Genomic DNA, 24,918 nt, shown 5'->3' with positions numbered 1-24,918 from the left:
AACAGTGGCTAGAAGGTAGATGCCATAGAGTCATGGTGGATAACTAGTAACAAGTGGCGTGCCTCAGGTATCAGTTTTGGGTTCCTTGTTATTTGTCATTTGTCATTTACATTAATGATTTGGATGATGGAGTGGTAAATTAGGCTAGTAAATAAGCAGATGATACAAAAATAGGTGGAGTTGTGGATAGTGAAGAAGGTTTTCGGAGACTGCAGAAGGATTTGGACTGCTTAGAAGAGTGGGCTGAAAGATGGCAGATGGAGTTAAATAGTGAAAAGTGTGAAGTGCTTCATTTTGGAAAAAAATAACCAAAAAATGACATATGCAGTGAAGGGGAGGGCATTGAGGAATGCAGAAGAACAGAAAGATCTAGGAAAAATGGTTCACCATTCTTTGAAGGTGGAATCTCATGTGGATAGAGTGATGAAAAAAAACATTTGGTATGCTGGCCTTTATAAATCAAAGCATAGAATATAGGAGTTGGGAAGTGATTTCAAGACAATTCAAGGCATTGATGAGGCCAAATTTAGAATATTGCGTACAGTTCTAGTCACCAAATTATAAGAAGGATATCCATAAAGTAGAGAGAGTGCAGAGGAGATTTACTAAAATGTTGCCTGGATTTCAGAATCTCAATTACAAAGAAAGATTGAGTAGACTGGGTCTTTATTCATTGGAGCGTATAAGGTTGAGGGGGGGGGGGGATTTGATAGAGGTATTTAAAATTAAGAGGGGTATAGATAGAGTAGATGTGAATAGGGCATTATCCTATTCTCTTTCCCTTAAGGGTAGGTGAGATTCAAACAAGAGGTCACAAGTTAAGAGTTAGGGGGCAAAAGTTTAGAAGTAACATGAGACAGAACTTCTTCACTCAGAGAGTGGTGGCTGAGTGGAATGGCCTTCCAGAAGAGGTGGTGGCAGCAAAGAAAATTTTGTCATTTAAGGAAAAGTTGGATAGGTATATGGATGTGATGGGATTGGAGGGCTATGGGCAAAGTGCAGGTAAGTGGGATTAGAGGAGATCACTTAGATCGGTTTATAAGGGTGAGATGTTATGAGGACACCTCCCCTAGAGGGGCTGAGATGGCCTGTTTCCATTCTGTAATTGTTATATGGTTTTTAAAGAAAGTTTTGGACTGGCACATGGATGAAAAGAAAATAGAGGGTTACAAGGTAAGAAGGGTTTAGTATTTTTGGTAGGGATATTTAGTTCGGCACAACATCAGAGTTAAAGGGCCAGTACTATGCTGTAATGTTCTATGAAGAGCATTTGCTCTCAAAGGGAGTTATCTTATGGAGTTGCTATTTATTGAAATCATCAAGGAAATATACTTAGGAGAACAACTTTTAACCACTGCAGAATTTAGATCTAGTGTGATTGACAGAGAAATTTGTGATTCAGGGAAGTTGCACAATTCTGCAGTTACCTGTTCTCCTTGTGATGGAAGGGCTTTCAACAGTATCACACGTGTCATCGTGTGAATGGACTGTGACAGTGTAGGTCTCTCCACAGTACAGGTCAGTGATATCACACAGTGTATCGTTGGTGCTGCATTGCTGCATGTTGCTTCCTTCTGCAGTAGCAATGTATGATATTGCTCCTTTACTGAACCCCCAGGAGACTGACATATGTCCATCATCACAGTCGATGTGAGCTTCAACATTCTGGGGGACACAAGGAACTGCAAGAACAAAATTGATAGACTGAATCTACTTTACCCATATTGAGGCATATAATAGTAAGACACAGTATAAAATAGACATAATGTGAGCAGAATTTAATAATCATATACCTCGTAGAATTACCTGTTTTGATTGTCAAACCAAAGCTTTGTGAGCTGTTACACTCCATACGGATTCCCTGCACAATTATATAATAGTTCAGTCCACAATACACATTGGAGACCTCACATTCAGTTCCTGTTGCATTGCAAGAGGCCCAATGGCCATTGGTTCCTTCTGCTGTTACATGATATGACTCTGAGCCATTACTGGGATCCCATGACACTGACACAGAGTTATTTTCACAGTTTACGTGAGCTACCACATTATGTGGTATGCAAGGCTCTATGGAGAGAAGCACAGAAAAGATTTATAAACTTTTGTAAACATATTGTATAGCTACAAGCCACATAATATCACATACACAGTATTAGAGATGTAGTGAATATGATAGCTCACTTAGGCTGAATAAGTTGCTGCAACAAGTTCAAGTTTATAATTATAATTCAATTGTACAAATATAACCAGACAAAACAGTGCTCTCCAGTCCTTGGTGCAAAAACATGCAAACACAAACCAGACACCACACACAGACAAATGATACATATGCAGTACGTATATACAGATATAAAAACTGTTATGTCTCTGTGTTACTTGGGAGGCTTCTTAAATAACTTAGGGATGCAAGATTCAAGTTACAGAAGAAACTTTACTTACTGATGGCTTTCACCATCTCAGGAAACTGTTCACACACAGTCATATACATATGTATGTGCCCCACAGTGATGCACTACAGTTACAACAGTGAGAAGGGTGTATTCTTATGCAGTTACAAAATAGTTCACATTATCCTGACTATATAACATTTCTCCTTCTCAAAATAAAGAAAAATGTAGTGGTCTTTATCATTTTCTTTCCAGTACAACTTAAGTAACTGAATTTGTACACTAATTTATTGATCCAACTATTTTTAAATACTTCTTACTGATATCACGCTGGTGGTAGTATGTTGCTTTGCCATCTTGTGGATTTGGCTGTGACCACTGTGTTGCTGGTACACGTGTAGGTGATGTAGGTTGTTGTACTTTACCTGACAACTGCTGTGTTGTTGTTTTGGTATTAGTGGTTGTGGACTCTTCACTTGATATTGGTGTTGTAGGCTTTGCTGGTATTAAAACTTTCTGCTTCATCACATCTTGTGTCAACCAGATGTTGAATTCTGTTCCTCCTCAGTGGATTGCCAGAGTCTGTCTTGACAATGTATGATCTTGGTGGCTCAGCTTCTCTGATGACCTTTGCTGGGGTCCATGTTTTCAACATTGGCTCTTGAATATGCACATTCTGCCCTCTGAAGAGTTCGGGCAATGTTTGTGCCTGTTTGTTATAATGCTGGTGTCCTTCTTCTTGTGTGTCAGCCAGTCTTCTTCTGGTTTCTTCCTCGTCTTCTGGAGGGTGTATTTTGCTTGGCAGAGTTGTTTTATATCTCCTGCCATTTAGAAGTTCTGCCAGTGACTTCATGTCAGCCCTTAAAGGTGTTGTTCGTAATGATAGGTCTGGGTCTTCTTTTGTTTTGTGACACTTAACTAGTGTGCTTTTCACAGCTTACACTTGTCTTTCAATGAACCCATGACCTTTGGGGTAGTCTGGTGATGATGTAGTGATAACAAATCAATACTCTGCAGCCAGCTTTCTGAATTCATGGGATAGGAATTGTGTTCCATTGTCACACATTACTTGTGCAGGTATACCTTGTTCAGCAAAGAGATAGTTGATGCTCTCAGGTCTTTTACCCTATTGACAAATGGAAACTTAGAGTAGTAAGTTACAGGCTACTATTAAATACCACTCTTGATTCTCAGTGAACAAGTCTGCTCCCACTGTGTGCCATGGCCTGGCAGGTACTTCTATGGAAATCATTTCCTCTTTTTTTGTGTTTCTGTACTTTTGCCATACTTGACATGTAGCCACCATATTTTTGATGTCTTTGTATATACCAGTCCAGTACATGGCTGACTTCGCTCTGAGTTTGCATTTGGCCATTCCCATGTGACCTTCATCTATTTTCTGGAGAATCTCTTTCTGCATTGTTTCAGGTATAATCAGTCTTGGTCCAGCCAGCAGAACATCATTCTCCAACAATATGTCATCTCTGGTAGACCAATATTGAGGTATTGAAGGCTGTATCTGCTTTATCCTCTCTGGCCATTTTTGCATTACTTATTGAGAAAGTATTTGCAACACATCATCCTTACTGATTCCTTCTCTGATCTGGCTTAATTTATTACTGGTCACATTGATGAGATGATGTATTTTGATCCCCATGTCTTCCATTTTATATTTTTCATTCAGGGAAAGTCATGAGAAGGTATCAGCAAGCACCATCTCTTTGCCTGGTAGGTATTTTAAGTCGAAGTTGTAGTGTTGCAGTCGTAGTAATCTCTACAGTCTAGCTGGTGCCTTGTTTAAGTTCTTTCTCTGGATGTGTTCAATTGGGCGATGATCACTTTACTATAAACTTTCTTCCATACAGAAACTTGTGAAACTTCTCGCATCCATATATGACTGCCAGCAGCACTCTCTCAGTATTGGCATATCTGGTTTTCCTTGTTGTACTAATGTTGCACCAAGGCCTTGTTAGATGCATCTACTCACAGAGTGAGGGCTTTTTCTCAATCATAGTATCTCAACTCCACTCCTCTGCATATTATTTCTTTGAGCTGGTCAAAACTTCTCTGATGTGATGGTGACCACTGAAATTCCATGTCTTCCTTCAGCAACTCTCTGATGTTTGCTGTGAAGTCTGACATTTGTAGTATGAAGGAACTCATGCATTGGACCAACCCAAGGAAACTTCAGAGTTCCTTTTTGTCTTTTGGGTGCTCCATCTCGGCAATGGCTTTAACCTTCACTGGGCTTGGTTTTACCCCATCAGGGGAGTACACCAGTATGAAGAATTGGTATTCCTTCTCTTTTATAATGCATTTTTCTACATTAAGTTTAATTTCAGTCTCTCTTGTTCTCTCCCTGGCCTCATGTAGATGAAGATCATAAGCTTTTCCATCTCTGCCAAAAACCTGGATGTCATTGGTGATGCCAATGACATCCTTTACACCCTCTGTAGGTCTCATCAATCTTCTATTGAGAGGTAGCTGCAGGAACTTGTAAAGACTAAATGGAGAATTGAACGGTGTTGATTCCTCATCTAGTTTCATTCTCCAGTATCCATTCTTAGCATGCAGCTTGCTAAAGATTTTGGATCCTGTTAGTTCCACTGTGATGTCTTCTAGTGTCAGTGTTGGATAGTGACTCCTTTTTATTGCTTGGTTTTGGTCTTTAGAGTCTAGACATATTCTCAAGCAGCCATTTGGTTTTTCTTTGACCACTATGGAATTTACCCAGTCAGTCAGCTCAGTCACTTTGGCTCTGACCTGCATCCCTTCCATGTCCTTTAGTTCTTGCTCCAGCTTCTTCTTAAGCTCCAGTGGACCTTTTCTTGGAGCATGGATGATGGGTTTGGAGTTTGGATCTATGGCGATGTGATATTCAAAGTCTCCAAAGCATCCAACTGAATCATCAAAGCATTTCAGGTACATGCTCATGAGTTCAGACTTGTTTGTGACTGGAGGTCGGTTCTCCAATGGAGAGTCTCTGTTGATCCTTTTAGATATCTTCTTCATCTGAATCTTATAATTGACAGAGATCAATTGCAATTCCCAGCAACTATCCAGACCTAGAATTGCTGGTCCGTCTGTGTCTACCACATAGAACGTACAGAGGATGTTCTTTTCCTTATGGCAGCCATTGATCTTAGCTTCCCTAACTGCTTGATCATGGTCCACCATAGGCCGTCAATGTGACATTTGCTGTTTCCAATGTATCGTCTTTTGGATACCTTTTTATTATGTTCTCTGGTGGTAGAGTCTGAGTGAAAGTACGTTCCTTTGTGATCCAGTATCCAGCTTCACCTTTAAGTTAAATATCGTAGGCTTGTTTGAATCCTTATGTGCAACTCGCTTCCGTCTTTCATCCCGACATCTTGTGAAGGTGTATGAATTCTATGTCCAGCATCTGGGTGTTGGAGTCCTCATTGTTGTTTCCTTTTATGTAGTGGATCTTCTTCTTGTCTTTTATCTTCACTGGTATTACTGTCTTCTTCATGTCAGACTTATACATCTTTGCCCAATGGTTTGCTTTATCACAGACTCTACATTCAGAACTGTATGCAGGGCATTTCTTTGGCTCATCAAAGGGGTGTTGTCTGCTGCAGGTCTTGGTGGTTTACACTTTTCTGATTGTGTTCTTTATAGTATCAACCCTTCCTTCTCTTTTCTGTAGTGGGTCTGCATAGATATGGATTTCTTTTGCATCCTCATGGCTTCGAAGGCTCTGGCTGTGTCTATAGTGTTGGCCTGCTTCAAACTATCCTTTCCCATAAGAGACTTTTGCACTTCGAAAGATCAACTAATCTTTCCTCTATATCTTAAATCTGCATCTTGCAGCAACAACATTTAGTCTAGTGAGGAAATTATTAACAGTTTCATCAGTCTTTTGCATTAAACCTTGAAATTCATAGCATTTAATTCTATGATTAGACCTGGATTCAAGGTGAGAAGCAAACGTTGCAAATATCTGCTCTGGATAATTTTTCTCCAATTTTGTAAGCTCCCAGCTATTAACTAAGTCAAGGCCTTGCTCCTCTGTTCAGAGAAGTATATAACTGACCTTTTCCTCTGCTGTGGCATTTTTAAAATTGCTTTTCAATGCTAAATTGCACTTCTGCTAAACTTTTTAAACAATTCAACAATATCTTCAGCCTCCCAGTCCATCAATTGCATGGCTTTAGTCCTGTTCTCTTGTACCACTGCCACCATGTTATGTCTCTGTGTTACTGGGAGTCTTCTTAAATAACTTAGAGATGCAAATTTCAAGTAACGGAAGAGACTTTACTTACTGATGTCTTCCACCATCTCAGGAAACTGTTCATGCACACTCATATACATATAAATACGCTCCACAGTGGTACACTACAGTTACTATAGTGAGAAGTGCATATTCTTACACAGTTACAAAATAATTCACATTATCCTGACTATATAACAAAAATAAATATTGTTTAATAAATAGCAGTCTCAGATGGTTTGCCTGAGCAGTCCATTCAGTCGTTCAGCAATTTCACTGCCTGTGGGATGAAGCTGTTTCTCACCTTGCTGGTTCTGGCTCTGATACTCCTGTATCACTTTTCTGATAGGAGTAGCTGAAAGATGCTGTGTGTTGGGTGGAAGGGGTCCTCAATGATTTTGCAAGCCCTCTTCAAACAACGAACCTGGTGGATAAAGTTGATGGGGGTTGGGTGGAGGGAGAGAGCCCAGTATTCCTCTCTGTCACTCATATGATCCTGTGGATTGACATTGGATCCAATGGTCTACAGCATTCGTATCACACTGTGATACAGCTGGCCAGGATGCTCTCGATAAAGCTCCTGTAGAAAGTGGACAGGATGGTAGTTGGCAGCCTTACCTGCCTCAGTCTTCTCAGCAACTGCAGTCACTGTTGTGTCTTCCTGACAAGTGAGGAGATGTTGTGTGTCCAGGATAGGTCACATCTTAAGTGCATTCTAAGGAACTTGGTACAGATAGACATTTGTGTGATATACTTAAAGCTGATCCTTGGCAGTGTCGACCTATGAAAACACTTTCTATATGTCAATGGAGGGAAAATTAATTTTGCTGTCCACTACACTTTGAATCAATCTTTGAACATTACCGCTACTTCTCTCCATTACAAAGGAGGACTCTATATGAAATTAACACCACCTTTCTATCATCTCCTAACTAAAAAGTTCTGTAACTGCAACAAATACTGAAACAATCCAGAAAGCAATGTATACAACTTGAATGAGTGTTGGACTGTTCCATTTGGCTCAAGATGAAAAGATAAAGCACCCATCTCATTGCTCAATTAAAGCATAAATGAGAAGCATCCTTCATCTGGCAAGATTAACTTATCCAATTCAGTTTGTAGCAATGGTTAGATTTGTTTTATCATGTTGTGCAATCTTTTTCTTACATTTTTAGTGCTCTTTGTGTTATTTGTTTTCAAAAAAAAGGAAAGATTGTTCACCTGTTTGAATTTCAAAAGCTGGACTTGGTAAACTGGTGCAGTTCTCATCCATTGCTAACACAGTTATACTGAACATCTGGCCACACGGGAGCCCCATGATCTCACAGTTTGCTTCTGTTGCATTGCACGAGTACCTGTCTCCTTCCATTCCTTCTGCTATGGCAGTGTAGAACACGGCACCATCACTGTGATCCCACCACACTGACGTTGTGTGTGTTGCACAGTCCAAATGAGCACTGGCATTCTGGGGACTGCAGGGAGCTGTCAAAAAAGAACATAATGGCTAAATGCATATCTGTGACAACTGTGGTTGATAAAGGAAGTCAAAGCTAACATAAAAGTATACAAGGAAGCAAAAACTAGTGGGAGATAGAGTATTGGGACATTTTTAAAAACTTGAAGAATGTAACTAAAAACATATTTGGAGGGAAAAGATGAAGTCTGAATTTTGGCTAACAAATAACATTAAAGAGGATATAAAATGTCTTCAAGCATACACAGAGTAAAAGAGAGGTGAAAGTAGATTATAAGACAATTAAAATGTTGCTGGAGAAATAATAATGGGAAACAAGAGATGGTAGAATAACTTAATAAGTATTTTGCATTGGTCTTCACTGTGTAAGATATCAGAAGTGTGCCAGATGTCGAAGAGAAGGGAAGTGAGTGCAGTTACTATTTCATGGGAGAAGGTGTCCAAAAAGTTGAATGGTCTGAAGGTGGTTAAGTCTCCCAGACCAGATGGATTGCACCATCGAGTTCTGAAATAAGTAGCAGAAGAGATTTTGTTGGTATTGGTAATGATCTTTCGGAATCAATAGATACTGGAATGGTCCTGGAGAACTGGAAAATCACAAATGCCACCATACTTTTTAAGAAGGGAGGAAGGCAGCAGAAAAGAAATTAGAGACTGGTTATCTAACGCCAGTGTTTAGAAAGATGTTGGACTCAATTGTCAAGGGTGAGTACTTGGAGGCACATAACAAGGTAGGTCAAAGCCAGCATGGTTTACTTAAGGGAAATATGCTTGACAAACCCAATGAAATTCTTAGAAGTGACAAGCAGAATGGATAAAGGATATGTAGTGGATGTTATGTATTTGGATTTTCAGAAGGCCTTTGACAAGGTGCTGCGTATGAGGCTGCTTGATTTGATTTTGATTTGATTTCAGATTTATTGTCAGAGTACATTCATAACATTACATAAAACCCTAAGATTCTTTTTTCTGCAGGCAAGGCAGATTAACCACTTATTGGTAGTGCAAAAAAAAAGTTGTACCTACTGTACACATGTAAACAAATAAAGAACTGTAAACAAACTGACCATGCAATAAAGAGAGAATAAAAAAATAAAGTGCACAAGTAGGAGTCCTTAATTGAGTTCCTAATTATCTTAACAAGATAAGAGCAGATAGTATAATAAGAAACTTACTAGTGTAGGTAGACCATTGGTTGAATGGCAGGAAGGAGAGTCACAGAAGGAAAGGGTGAGCAAATATAAGTTCTGAGGTGTCACTATCTCGGAGGATCTTTCTTGGACAGAACACACTAATGACATCGTGAAGAAAGCACGTCAGCACCTCTATTTCCTCAGGAGTTTGCAGTGATTTGGAATGACATCAGAAACCCCTGGAAATTTTCTACAGATGTGTGGTGGAAAGTGTGTTGAGCGGCTGCATCGTGGTCTGGTCTCATTACCCCTGAGCGGAAAGCCCTGCAAAAGGGCGTAGACACAGCCAAGGACATCACAGGCCAAACACTCCCCACTATTGAGAACATCTACAGGGAACACTGCCGTCAGAGAGCAGCAGCAATCATCAAGGGTCTACACCACACAGCACATGCTCTGTTCTCACTGCTGCCATCAGGAAAGAGGTATAGGTGCCACAAGACTCACACCACCAGGTTCAGGAACAGCTGCTACCCCTCCAACATCAGGCTCCTCAACAACAACTCAATCAGGGACTCATTTAAAGGTGAACTTTATTGATTTTTAAAATTCTTTCTGTATTGCACAGTCAGTTTGTTTATGTTTGTTATCACTTTACAATTCTTTATTTATTAACATGTATACGCTGAGTTTCTTTTTGTATTACCATCAAGTGGTAATTCTGCCTTGCCCACAGAAAAAGAATCTCAGGGTTGGATGTGATGCCATTTATGTCTCTGACAATAAATCTGAATCTGAAATCTGAAATACAGGGATCATATTCTGGTTGGTTGCCAGTTGCTAGTGGTGTTCTTCAGGAGTCAGTGAAGGAGCTGCTTCTTTTTATATTTATACTGTATTAATGATTTCGCTTATGGAATGAATGACCAATGATCCGAAGGTAGGTGGAGGAGTCAGAAGTGTTAAGGAAAATAGGAGGCAACAGAAGGACAAACAGATTAGGAGAACAGACAGAGAAGTGGCAAATAAAAAACAATGTCAGAAAGTATATGGTAGGAACTTTGGTAGAAAAAAAAATGAGTAGGCTATTTTTTAAATGGGTAAAAACTGAAAATACCCAGATGCAAAGGGACCTGATGTCCTTGTGCAGGATGGCCTGAAGGTAAAATTGCAGGTTAAGTTGGTGTTGAAGAAGGTAAATACAATGTTGGTATTCCTTTCAAGAGGAATAAAAGATAAGAACAGGGATGTGGATGTTGAGACTTTATAAGGCCCTGGTGAGACCTCATGTTGAGTATTGAGAGCTGTTTTGGGCTCCTCATCAGGAAACAAGGTGCTGATGATGGAAAAGGTTCTGAGAAAGTTCATAAGGATGATTCTGGGAATTAAAAGGTTATCATGAGAAGTGCTGATAGCTCTTGGCTTGTAATCATTGGAATTTAAGAGAATGAGGGTGGTTTTCATTGAAATATCTCAAATGTAAAATGCCATGGACAAAGTAGATGTAGAAAGTTGATTCCCATGGTGGGAAAGTCTATGGCAAAAGGGTACAACATCAAGATTGAAGGGTGTCCACTTAGAACTGAGATGCATTGAAATTTTTTTGCCAGAGGGTGGTAAATTTGTGGAATTTGTTGCCACATGTGATTGTGGAGGCCATGTCAATGGGTGTATTTAAGGATGAGATTGATCAGAGGTACTTAATTAGCCAGGGCATTGAAGGTCATGAAGAGAAAGCCAGGCAGTGGGACTGAGTGGGAAAATGGATCAACTCACGATTGATTGGCAGAGCAGTTTTGATGGGCTTATAGCCTATTTATGCTCCTATGTCTTTTGGTTTTAGGGTCTTATATCTGTACTTTTACTTAAATCCACAACTTTTAGAATAAAACTGTTAATGAATTCTTCCTGTTAACACATGAAGAGAACTTGTCATGGACATCAAAAACTAAAAGATTTGATCTGGTTACAGTGTAATAAACACAGCATCTATTTCCTATGTCTAGAGGTTGCCTTGATGGTCTCCCTGGGTTACATTGCTATATAATATTTATGAGAGATTAATCAGGAAAGGTTAATCTGAAATAATTTAAATTGACATTATTGAGAATTTGTTAATTGATAAATGCATTCATTTATTAAGTTCAGGGCATGTTTTATTATATTCAGAGTGATTAGATGGAAAATTATAGCATGTGGATTTTGTAAGTTGATACACAAGGCATTCAAGAGGAAGTTTGTAAAAGACATATTGGTGTTCAAGCAATTTTGGCAACATGCAATGATGAAACAGCAACTGTTTTAGCAATTGTTTTTTTTTACTCTGGGCAACTTTATTCTATACATAAACCAAAGTATCAATGTTAGGTAGTGTATGAAACTGCCTTTCCATCTGATCATATAATTTGCCCTGCCCAGGAGCTAAGTCAAAATGTTGAGTTAACCTGTGAGCTCTTGACTTACCAAATTTGTGATAGCAACTAAGTGAGGAAGATCTTCAGGAACTCCAGAAAAGTAAAGATAGGTCAGGAAGAGTGTGGTCATGTGCAGGATACAACATTATATAGGATGAGTGTCAGGCAATTCATTTTAATTGGAATGATAAAACACATTTAAGGGAAGTCATTGAATGGTGTGGATGACTGATACTTTTTCAGTGTATTATGTCAATACACTGCTCCATTGTACTAGTGAATGAAAATGCTGATATTACCTTCTTTGGATTACATATAAATCAACAAAATAATGAATTACCTGTTTGAATTTCAACAGCTGAACTCAGAGAATGGTTGCAATTCCAGTCTGATGCTACCACATACACAGAATATAACTGGCCACAGAGTAACGAGGGTGTTCTACATGATGTTTCTCTTGTGCTGCATGACATGTTATTCCCATCAGCTCCTTCTGCAATGGCAGTGTATTGTAGAGCTCCTTTACTCTCATCCCACAACACCAGTGCTGTATTGAGATTACAATCCAGTTGCACTTTGACATTCTGTGGGTCACAAGGAACTGAAAATAGCAAAATTAAAATAGATGTCAGACATTGGATCAAACATCAGTGTAGATTCAGATAAAATTACAGATGAACTTACTGGTTATCAATAATTTTATTGGAATTTGTTATAATGTATTCTAAAATCATGGAAATGGTTAGCAAGCTAACATTTCAAAGCTGATTGAGATCCTATAACTGAGATCCAATAAGGTATTTAAATTTGTCCCACATTAGAAGATGGTTAGCACAAATGGAATCCATTAATTAAAGGGCAGGAAACAACCCAAATATGAAACTGACAGATGGAGGTAATGGTTGCTTATCATTCGCAGAAAAGTTTGCAATGGTGTTCCTGTGGAGTTAGGATTTCAATCACTACTTAGTTTCATATATTGACATTTTATATAAGCAAATACAAATTCTGCTGATTACAGTGTGATAGTGAAAGACTTCATTTGGACATAATGGCTACCCATACAAAGAACAGACTGTATCAGTTAATTCATTTTAGAAGGAAAGGTGAGGAGAAATAATCTTAAAGTAGTACAGGAATAGAAAACACTGGGCTTCACAAACAAACATTTTTGACAATAGAAAATTCTTGGTTTTTAGCAATAGTTTGTCTGTCTGTCTCTCTCTCCAGGGTTTGGCAGAGCTGGCATTTATTACACATTCCTAATTGCCTTGAGTAGGTTATGGTGAGCTGCCTTTTTGATCTGCTGTTGCAGTCCCTTTGTTGAAAGAACTCGCATAATGTTACTGGAGAGGCTGTTCCAGGATTTAGACCTAACAATGATGGAAGAAAAGCATTATATTTGTGACTCAGGGGATGGCTAAGATGGTGACTTTCCCATGTGCTTGTAGCCTTTGAGCTTCTTGATGGTGGAGATCATAGATTTGGGAGGTAATGTTAGTGTAGTCTTGGCAAGTAACTGCAATGAATTTTGTGGAGGCACATGGATAATTAAGGTCATGGATGTTCAAAGTGGTGAATGGCATCCCAATCATGTAGGCTGTTTTGTCATCGATGGTATAAGGACAGAAAATGCTGAAAACACTGAATTTTGGTATGCTGGTCTTTATAAATCAAAACATAGAACATAGGAACTGGGAGGTGACTGTTCAAGGCATTGGTGAGGCCAAGTTTGGAATATTGTGTGCAGTTCTGGTCTCCAAATTATAGGAAGGATATCAATAAGGTAGAGAGGGTGCAGAGAAGATTTACTAAAATGTTGTCTGGATTACAGTATCTAGAATACAAAGAACGATTGATTAGACTGGGTCTTTATTCATTGGAGCATAGAAGGTTGAGGGGGGATTTGATAGAGGTATTTAAAATTATGAGGGGGATAGATAGAGTAGATGTGAATAGACTCTTCCCCTTGAGGGTAGGTGAGATTGGAATGAGGGGTCATAAGTTAAGGGTTAGGGGGCAAAACTTTAGAAGTAACATTAGAGGAAGCTTCTTCACTCAGAGAGTGGTAGCTGAGTGGAATGACCTTCCGGAAGAGGTGGTTGCATCAGGGTCAATTTTGTCATTTAAGAGAAGGTTGGATGAGTGCATGATGTGAGGGGATTGGAGGGTTATGGGCAGGGAGCAGGTAGGTGGGACTAGTGGAGTTCACAAATCGGTACGGACTAGTGTGGCCGAGATGGCCCATTTCCATACTGCAATTGTTATATGGTTAAAAGGACACAACTTTAGGATTGAAAGGCACCCATGTAAAGCAGAGATGGAGTGGACAATGACCATAGACACTACCTCACTTTCTCTTATTTTTGCACTAATATATTTATTTTAAAATGCAATTTATAGCAATATTTAACCTGCAATGCTGTCACAAAACAACAAATTTTATGACATGTTCATGACAATAAATTATGATTCTGAGATACAGAGGAATTAGTTTAGCCAGAGAGTGATGAACCTGTGGAATTTTCTACCATGGATGGCTGTGGAGACCAAGTCATTGGGTGTATTTAAGATAGAGATTGATAGCTAGCTGAAGTAAGTGGGAGAATGGATCACCTCATGATGGAATTGTGGAATGGACTCAATAGGCTGCATGGCCTACTTCTGCTTCTAAATTTTATGGTCTTATGACACAAAGGATGAGAGAATATTATTACATAAATACATTGGAGAATGTTAGGATGGTCATTAATTCAACATATATTTCTTAAATACCTGACCATATTAGACTCAGAACTTTGTAATTCCAGGCTGGAGGTAAAATTTAACATTTACCATGGGCATTGTGAGCACTGCGGTGCGAAGAATTCAGACACAAAGTTTGTAGACTGAACAAAAGGCTTTAATCAGCTTAAACTTGTTCACAACAAGGTCTCTGTACCTTCCTGGCTCCACATGCCTGACTGACTCTCAAAGGGGGCGGGCCAGCTCGAGTATTTATACAGGCTGGTGATTGACAGTGGCAAGTTGAGCCAGCCTCCTAGGTTGCTGACCTGCAGGTACAGTAGTTGACTCCTGCAGTAGGCTGGTAGGAGTGTGGCTAATGTGGTTCTATCACCACAGGCATGATGGCAAATAATAAAATGGAGTGACAATGGTTGATTTAATAATACACTCAACACTCAGGATTTATGAAGGAACATGAGATAGGAGCAAGAGTAAGCCATCTGCTATTCAATAAGATCATGGCTGTCCTGGCCATGGTCTCAGCTCCACTTACCCACTCATTCTCCATCACCCATAATTCCTTTCCTATTCAAAGGTCTACATGTGCCTCTGTGTTGCCTTCTTGGGCAGAGAATTCCACAGATTCACTACTCCCTGAAAGAAGCAGTTCCTCCTCATATCCACACCACACCCCCCCCCCACCCCACCAAATCTGGAGGCTATGTTCCAAAGTTGCAGTATCTAATATTTTTTAAAAGTTTAACATTAACGGAGTGAATAAGTCTGAGGAAAGCTACATTAATGTACTGTCACTGGATTTCAAGACTTCACTTGCTAACATATCGCATAAAGCTTTACAAAGTGAGCAATACCTGCATGTACATTCACCACTGCACTTTGGGGTCTCCTGCAGATGTCATCTGTTGCTAGAACAGAGATTGTGTAATATTCACCACACTGTAGGTTTTGGATTTGAGCGCTTGCATCACTTGTGTTGAATAAAGCCGTGACTCTTTGACTGTCTCGAATGGTCACAGTGTATAACTGTGCTCCATCAGTCTCATCCCACCAGAAGGATATTGTATTCAAATCACAAATCAGCTCAGCTGTTAGATTCTCAGGAATGCATGGTGCTATGTACAAAATACAAGTGAATATCAATTCTCTTGCCGTCTTGTAAATATATACATATATTTACTAAACATCAACATTATTTTCTGGTGGGACATGATTTACCAGTTTGGATTTGGATGGAAGTACTTGAAATACTGTGCCGACCATAACTCAGTGTTGTAACGGTTATGTTATAGGACTGTCCACAGTGTAAATCCAGCATTTCATAGCGTGTCTCTGTTGTGTTGTGAGAGTGTGTATGTCCATCACTTCCTTCCGCGATTACATTGAATTCCCTGGCTCCATTAGACCGGCCCCAATATACTACCACTCGATTGGAGTTACAATCCACATTGGCAATGATTTCATCTGGGGCACATGGTGCTGTAGAAAATGAAATATAGACATATAAGTCAAGAAATTATTGACTGCTAAGGTTCTGTCTGCATTCACAGAATATTGAATCACAGGTGGACTTTGGGCATCTCACTGAAATCAAATACCTTCAGTCACAAATATTCCACATTTGTCCATTCATTGCAGATCTTTGTATCCAAGAAATTTCAGATCAAGAGTCTGGCTCATTATGGTTGTGATCCATTTCAAATTCTAAGTATCCAAAATGTTTATCCTGAATTTTTAATCCTTGCATTAATGTTGCCAGGCATGAGAAAAGGATTCTTATTCCACCCAACATAAATTTAATAGAAAGGTTCTTTAAAATAAGAAGGTTGGAATAATGTCCAACTCAGGTGATTAATATGGAGCATGTTAACCTGAACTTGTTCTCCTAATAATTGGTAACAGCAGATTAGTGATGGCTGTTGCATCTGAAACATTTTGAAGTAGTGCTGTATTAAGAGATTCCCTCTTTCTGCATTACCTGTCTGAATTTCATAGCTGGAGCTTTGGAGGCTGCTGCAGGTTTCTCCAAACGCGAGCACCGAAATGCTGTATATTTGGCTACAGTAAAGATGTGGGATGAGGCAGCTTGTTTCAGATGTGGTGCAGGTGGCTGTGTGCCCATCACTCCCCTCAGCTGTTGCAGTGTACCACACTGTGAGACTACTCGGCTCCCATGTTACAAAGGCAGTGACAGCGGCACAATCAGCTTGTACGTTCTGTGGGGGACAAGGGGCTTTTGGGGAGGAAGAGGGACAAAAGAGTATTTAGTTAATGATAGTAGTGTAAAGTTTCAATTGTTTCCTTTGATAACAAAATTGTTTCCATGGAGATACACAGTCAAGATGTAAATTGTCCTTCGAGGCATTCAGTTCAGCTGGGTCTGAATTTTCAGATCAGGCCTTTTGTTGCTGGGGTCTGGGTCACTTACTTGAAAATAGAAGAAGGAAAACAATCTCTTCTATTTCACACAGAGAGGCATAAAGTCACTACAACAAAGGATTAATGTTGGAAGCCATGCAGAAAGACATACCCAACATTTCAATGTATCGCTAAATTATATCAGCACAGAGAGAGATATAAGAGTCTCCATAAATTCCCAAACAAACAATGTGACCGGACTAGATTGCAATCCTTAGAACTGCCTTTCAGTTACAGCAATGAATTAATGATTTCTCACATAACTTACTCGAGGAAGTTTACCTGTTTCAGATTCAAAAATTGAGATGTTTACACTCTGACAGTAATTGTCCATCGCTATCACAGATATTAAATATACTTGACTGCAGTGGAGGTCCATAAAATCACAGTTTGTTCCTGTTGTATTACACAGTGAAATGTGTCCATCTTGTCCTTCTGCCGTTACAATGTACCACACGGCACCATCAGCTTTCTCCCAGGTCACTGACCTACTCCTGGTGTCACAATTCAGATGGGTGGAAATGTGTTCAGGGGTACAAGGGGCTGCAAAGTAGAGAAACACAAGCAAAATGCGGGAAAGCAGAAATGTCTACAATCCAAATATTTCTATATATATGATGTCAGCATAATCATTTTTGTCTTTATAAGATTACCTATTTTATTTTTATACTGATTATTAACAAATAACTCTCTTTAAAATAATTAACCAGCTGTAAAAATAATTACTGAGGAAAATCTCTCTTTGGAACCTTTGAAAATAAAGTTTTATTCAATGCAAATGGTTCCACCAGTGTCGGTGCTGCGCTATTGCTCAGCAAAAGGAGGTGTAGGGCACCCCGTCTATCCAATAGTCTACACATCACCCTTAGGCAAGGTGTAGAACCTGTTTAACCTCCCAATCAGGGCCATGTGAAGCCATGGATTACAGATGGTGGATGGTTTTTAAAGGTAGATTCTACAAATTGGAATTTATGGTTGTAAAACTAAAAACACTGGGCAGATGAATCTGCTGATCAATGGTCAGGGATACCCATACAGTATGAACACTGCAGTTGAAGAAAGCAATGGGAAACCACTTCAGTATTTTTTCCTTGTATAATCGTGGACTCAACATCGACTACGGTCTCAGCTCAAAGATGGAGCCTTCACCAAAGGAGAACAGGGGAGGCAACAACTACAATTTGGAGGGCCATAGATCGTAACGGATGGAGATACATGATTCCCCACACTGAATGGCAAGGGACCTGAATGATGATAAATTAGTTCCAGTGAAAAATTCAAATTAAGTTCAAAGTTCTGATTTATTGTCAGAGTACATACATGACATCGCATACAACCCTGAGATTCTTTTTCCTGCGGGCCAGACAGAATTTTTATTTCTCTGTAGTGCCAAAAGAACTGTAATCAAGAAAAAAATACTTAAAGAAAGAGAAATATAAACAAGAAGGAAGAGCAAACTCTGGATTACTAAAAATAAATAGTCAATATTAAATAATTTGCAAAGTAAGAGTCCTTAAATGAGTCACTGATTGAGTTTGTTGTTAATGAGTCTGATGGTGGAGGGTAGCAACTGTTCCTGAACCTGATGATACAAGACTTGTGACAACTATACCTCTTTTCTGATGGCAGCAGTGAGAACAGCTGCATTGTCCTGTGTGATGAGGATCCTTGAAGATTGCTGCTGCTCTCTGACAGCAGCGTTCCATGTAGATTTTCTTGATGGTGGGGAGTGCTTTGCCTGTGATGTGCTGGGCTGTGTCATTACCTTTTTCAGGGTTTTCCACCCAGAGGTATTGGTGTCCCCATGCCAGGTCTTTATGCAGCTGTTAAGCACACTTTCTACTGCACATCTGTCGAAGTTTGCCAAGGTCTTTGATGTCATACCTCTGCAAACTACTGAGGAAGGAGAGATGCTGATGTGCTTTCTTCACGATGACCTTCATGTGTTGTGTCCAGGAAAGGTCCTCAGAAATGGTGATTCCCAGACATTTAAATCTTCTCACTCTCTCCTCCTCTGATTGTCCAATGATCACTGATCATACACCTCTAGTTTTCCCCTCCTGAAGTCCACAATCAGCTTCTTGGTTTTGGTGACATTGAGTGCGAGGTGGTTGTTAGTACACCAGACAGCAAAATTTTAAATTTCCCTCCTGTATCCTGACTCATCAACCCCTTTTATACAACACACTACCATGTAGCTGATGTTATTGATGTGCCGAGTCACACAGTCATAGGCATTTAGTGAGTAGAGCAGGGGGCTACGAATGCAGCCCTGTGGTATTCTGGTACTGATGGAGATTGTGGAGAGGAAGTTCTTGCCAATCCTCTCTGATTGTTGTCCTGAGGTGAGGAAATCCAGGATCCAATTACACAGGTATTGAGGCCCAGGTCTTGGAGTTTGCTGATCAGTTTTGAGGGGATGATAGTGTTGAATGTTGATCTGTAATCGATAAAGAGCATCCTGATGTATGCGTCTTTGCTGTCCATGAGTTCCAGGGCTTTGTTTAGAGTCACTAAAAGACTCTAAAAATAATCTAATATATTAAGAGTTGGGTGGAATTTCATATGTCTAATTGTCTGGTACATCCAGGACTTTGTGTCAAACTAACATAGATTTTCTGGATCATGGGTTTTATTCTATAATTACACCAGCCCCCCCACATCTCCATCGGGCCCACAAAACTCAAATCGATCAACCAGTTTACCTATCTCGGCTGCACCATTTCATCGGATGCAAGGATCGACAACGAGATAGACAACAGACTCGCCAAGGCAAATAGCGCCTTTGGAAGACTACACAAAAGAATCTGGAAAAACAATCAACTGAAAAACCTCACAAAGATTAGCGTATACAGAGCCGTTGTCATACCCACACTCCTGTTCGGCTCCGAATCATGGGTCCTTTACCGGCATCACCTACGGCTTCTAGAACGCTTCCACCAGCGTTGTCTCCACTCCATCCTCAACATTCATTGGAGCGACTTCATCTCCAACATCGAAATACTCAAGATGGCAGAGGCCGACAGCATTGAATCCACACTGCTGAAGATCAAACTGCGCTGGGTAGGTCACGTCTCCAGAATGGAGGACCATCTCCTTCCCAAGATCGTGTTATATGGCGAGCTCTCCACTGGCCACCGAGACAGAGGTGCACCAAAGAAGAGGTACAAGGACTGCCTAAAGAAAGCTCTTGGTGCCTGCCACACTGACCATCGCCAGTGGGCTGATATTGCCTCCAACCGTGCATCTTGGCGCCTCACAGTTCGGCGGGCAGCAACCTCCTTTGAAGAAGACCGCAGAGCCCACCTCACTGACAAAAGACAAAGGAGGAAAAACCCAACACCCAACCCCAACCAACCAATTTTCCCTTGCAACCGCTGCAACCGTGTCTGCCTGTCCCACATCGGACTTGTCAGCCACAAACGAGCCTGCAGCTGACGTGGACATTACCCCTCCATAAATCTTCGTCCGCGAAGCCAAGCCAAAGAAAGAAGAAGACACCAGCACAACCAATTCTGTAAGTTTATATTGAAAGCAAGGATGGGGAAATCAGTTTAAAATGAGTGCAGAAGCAAGGATCCTGGTGAGTTTGAAGGGAGAATGGCAAACATGACCCAATGCGATTAAAGAGAGCTGGAGAACTGAGAACAGGTGAGTGAGGAACTAGAACGATACCTGCTGCCAATAGATTAAAAAGGAGCTATGAAATTGGGTTCAAGTGAATTAGAAGGGATGGCAGGAACTAAAGGGAAGTGTAGGAATTAGGCACATTTGAGCTAAAGGGAAGCATGGCAAACATCACCTGGTGTGGCAGATGCCAAACCATGAGAATTTCACAACAATCAAGTAGTGGATCAGTGAAGTTTTACAGTATTTACAATTTAGTAAGTCATTCAATTATTGCACTCTCGAGAGCTCCATCTACAGCCTTCCTCTGCACTTATATTGCATGGAACATGAAAAGTAGCTGCCAATTTTCTTCAATAATGTTCATACATGACTACCCACCATATATTGCACAGTATAGCATGGATTTGTTTGCGGTTACCTCTAACAGTTTTCTATCTCAATGTGATGTGGTATTTCGATAGGTAACAGGTGCATTGCAAGTGTAAAAGTCATGGAAAATTTTACAGTTAGTTTTTAAAGCAACAAAGTCAAACAAAGGTCCTACCAGTGTTGAACACAAACAGGGGGCTTTGTGAGTTGTCACACACTCCGTCCAGTGCTGTCAGAGTTAAATTATACATCTGTCCACAGTGTAGCTCAGTTATCTGACATTCTTTCTTGGATGTCTCACAGGACACTGTGTGCCCATCACTTCCTTCTGCTGTTGCAGAGTAAGACACTGCACCTCTCGTGTGGCTCCACAGCACTGAAGCATCGTTTGTGTCACAGTCCAGCTGCACATCCAGATTCTGTGGGATGCACGAAACTGAAAAGAAAACAGTGGATGAAGAGCAGTTATTTAAATAACCCAAATCTTTAATCAAATGTTCAGTATGTGTTTCTATATTGTTGGGTGTACACCCACTATGGAATTATACAATTGACCAACTGCCTTTGACTCAGACATTGCATTTTAAATTTTGAATTGCCTTGAAGCTGTAGCCTGTTAATAAGCAAGCAGATTTGTTTAATAAAAGACTGTTAGTTTAACCTACAGGTTATCATTTACAAAATCATACTGAGAAAATGTATTTCAGGATATTTCTACAGAGCAATCTGGTGCAGAAATGATGAGTGTGATTGACAGAGAAATTTGTGATTCAGGGAAATTGCACATCTCTGCAGTTACCTGTTCTCCTTGTGATGGAAGGGCTTTCAACAGTATCACATGTCTCATCGTGTGCATGGACTGTGACAGTGTAGGTCTCTCCACAATACAGGTCAGTGATATCACACAGTGTATCATTGGTGCTGCATTGCTGCATGTTGCTTCCTTCTGCAGTAGCAATGTATGATATTGCTCCTTTACTGAACCCCCAGGAGACTGACATATGTCCATCATCACAGTCGATGTGAGCGTCAACATTCTGGGGGACACATGGTACTGCAAGAAGAAAATTCATAAATATAGACTGAATAATACATGAGAAGCAACATCCATATAATACGTTAATTTTAGACATGGTTCTATATAATTCACATGAATTACCTGTTTTAACTGTCAAAGCAGAGCTTTGTGAGCTGTTACACTCCACGCAGATTGACTGTACAGTTATATAATAGTTCAGTCCACAATACACGTCGGAGACCTCACATTCACTGCCTGTTGTTTGGCAGGAGGCCCAATGGCCATTGGTTCCTTGTGCAGTTACTTGGTATGACTCTGAGCCATTACTGGGATCCCAAAACACTGACACAGTGTTATTTTCACAGTTGATGTGAGCTACCACATTCTGTGGGATACAAGGGACTGTACAAGGGAGAAAGCAAAAAAAGAATCCTTAAACAATTGTGAATTTAATTCTGCATAGTGAATTTCATGTTCTATTATTAAATCTATTTAACAAGTTCTTGCAAGAATTTTGGTCATCAACCTACAGGAAAGATTTGAATAAGATCGAAAGAGGGCAGAGAACATTGACAAAGATGTTGCTGGGACTTGAAGAGTGGGTGAAAGCTGAAATTTTTCAGGGGTACATTGGGGAGACTTCTTCACTAAAAAGGTGAGTATGGATTGAGCTACCTGTGGAATTGATGGATGTGGGTTTGATTTCGACATTTAAAAGAAGATTGGATAGGTACATGGATGGGAGATTTATGGAGGGCTATGGGATTGATGGGACTAGGCAGAATAAATAGTTTGGCATGGACTAGATGGGCTAAAGGGTCACTTTTGTGCTGAAGTGTTCTGTGGTTCTAACAGCTGTAGGTAAATATATCAGTTAATGTGAGCAATGCTGTAATGTGAAATACTCTGATCCCTTTTGTATCCAAGGAAGAAATTTTGGGATTGGCAGCCCATAAAATGCAATTTCTGAATTATGCTGCTTGGTAATGTTTATTGCAAGATGAGCACAGTTCACCACCTGCTGATCTTAATTACTTTGTAAATACATTCGCTGCATTTTATTATTATTCAAGGGAAATAATATATGAAAACAACATCACCTGTCAAATTTAAGCTAACAAATTCCCACAACTTCAACAAACACAAAAGTAATAATGTTGAATTATCATGTTGCATCTTGGTCCCCAAGCATCAATATTTACTATGTAGTTTTAAAATTTTTTATGTATGTTTGAGATATAGGCCATGTGCATATGTATCTACAATTGAAGGTATAATAACATGCTTTTGAAGTACAGTAGGTTATTTTTGCTGGTTAACATGCAATTTCATTATACAATGCTGATTTAAATGATTTCTGATGATTGGTTATTTCTGTTTTTTACATAATTGAAGGTAATCATACCTGTTTGAATTTCAAAAGCTGGACTTGGTAAACTGGTGCAGTTCTCGTCCATTGCTAACACAGTTATACTGTACATCTGGCCACACGGGAGCCCCATGATCTCACAGTTTGCTTCTGTTGCATTGCACGAGTACCTGTCTCCTTCCATTCCTTCTGCTATGGCAGTGTAGAACACGGCACCATCACTCAGCTCCCACCACACTGTCGTTGTGTGTGTGTCACAGTCCAAATGAGCACTGGCATTCTGGGGACTGCAGGGAGCTGAGAAATATTAAGTAAAACAAATTTAATTTAAATTCACAGATCTGAATATACAAATAGGGATTAAAAATGTAAAAGTTCTATTAACAATGAAAGATTATTTTGCTGCTCAGTCTTGGATAGATGATTCTAAAGCCTCAGAATCTACTGGGAGAATAAATGTTTTAAGAACTCAAGTGGTGAATAGCTGATCCTTATTCTGAGCCTCCTGGTTCTCAACACCTCAGTTAAGGGAACATGATAATTTGATCTTTCCAGTTAGCCTTGCAGTGAAAAATGTAACAGATTCTAGGAAGGCAGAAATCATTTGAGCAAATGGTCTGCATGTGGCTCATACAAGATGAATTACTGCAAGGCAATACATTTTGGTGGTAAAATAAAGATTGAAAGCATCCTGCTGGAACCATAAAACCACAGAACAATTTCAGCATGAAACAGGCCCCTTCAGCCCTTCTAGTTTGTGCCAAACCATTTTTCTGTCCCACTGAACGATACCCAGTCCATATCCCTACATACCCCTCCCATATATTTACCTGTCCAAAATTCTTCTCAAATGTTCAAAATGAGCCTGCATTCACCACCTCAGCTGGCAGCTCATTCCACACTTCCACCACTCTCTGTGTGGAAAAAGTTCCCCCTCATGTTCCCCATAAAGTTTTCCCCATTCACCCTTAACCTATGTCCTTTGGTTTGTTATCTCACCTGCTTTCAGTGGAAAAAGTCTATCTATATTTACTCTGTCTACCCTCCTCATAATTTTAAATAGCTCTATCAAATCTCCCCTCATTTTCTATGCTCCAGGGAATAAAGTCCTAATCTGTTTAACCTTTCCCTGTAACTCAGTTCCTGAAGTCATCCAAGCAAATCTTCTCTTCACTCTTTATATCTAATTGATATCTTTCCTATAGTTAGGTGACCCAAACTGCACACAATATCTGCCATTTTTCAGATCCTTCTGCAAATTTTGAAAGCCTTCTTCACTGTCCACAATGCCTCCAATCTTAGTGTCATCTGCAAACTTGCTGATCCAGTTTACCACATTATCATCCAGATCATTGATATAGATGACAAACAACAATCTCTCAGCACAGATCCCTGAGGATCACCACTAGTCACAGTTTGAGAAGCAATCATCCAAATCTCTGGTTTCTCCCATCCAGCCAATGTTGAATCCAATTCACTACTTCACCATGTATACTGAGTGCCTGAACCTTCTTGACTAACCTCCCATGTGCGAGCTTGTCAAAGGCCTAACAAAAGTCCATGTGGACTTTGTCAATATTCCTGGTAACCTCCTTGAAAAACTCAATAAAAGTGGTTAAACATGACCTACCAAGCACAAAGCCATGTTGACTTACCCTAATCAGTCCCTGGGTTTCCAAATAATTGTATATCTGATCTCTTAGAATACCTTCCAATAATTTAGCAAC

At 39.9% G+C, this 24,918-nt stretch overlaps 1 protein-coding gene across 1 annotated transcript; it reads right to left on the bottom strand.

Moving 5' to 3' along the window:
- Positions 1–1,398: 1,398 nt before the first annotated feature.
- Positions 1,399–24,719, bottom strand: LOC138765306 (fibronectin type III domain-containing protein 7-like). The gene is made up of 12 exons (XM_069942351.1): positions 24,713–24,719; positions 23,228–23,488; positions 21,964–22,224; positions 21,604–21,858; positions 20,980–21,240; positions 17,088–17,348; positions 16,366–16,620; positions 15,606–15,866; positions 15,242–15,502; positions 7,843–8,103; positions 1,807–2,067; positions 1,399–1,682 (listed from the first exon to the last, which is right to left on the bottom strand). Exons 1-12 carry the CDS (start codon positions 24,717–24,719, stop codon positions 1,399–1,401), a joined length of 2,889 nt encoding a protein of 962 aa, XP_069798452.1.
- Between the last annotated feature and the right edge of the window lie 199 nt (positions 24,720–24,918).

Source organism: Narcine bancroftii, chromosome 5, assembly GCF_036971445.1.
Source record: "Narcine bancroftii isolate sNarBan1 chromosome 5, sNarBan1.hap1, whole genome shotgun sequence".
In the NCBI taxonomy this organism is placed as follows: domain Eukaryota; kingdom Metazoa; phylum Chordata; class Chondrichthyes; order Torpediniformes; family Narcinidae; genus Narcine; species Narcine bancroftii.
The sequence above is the reverse complement of the archived record's forward strand: the minus strand, read 5'-3'. Positions and strand labels throughout refer to the sequence as shown.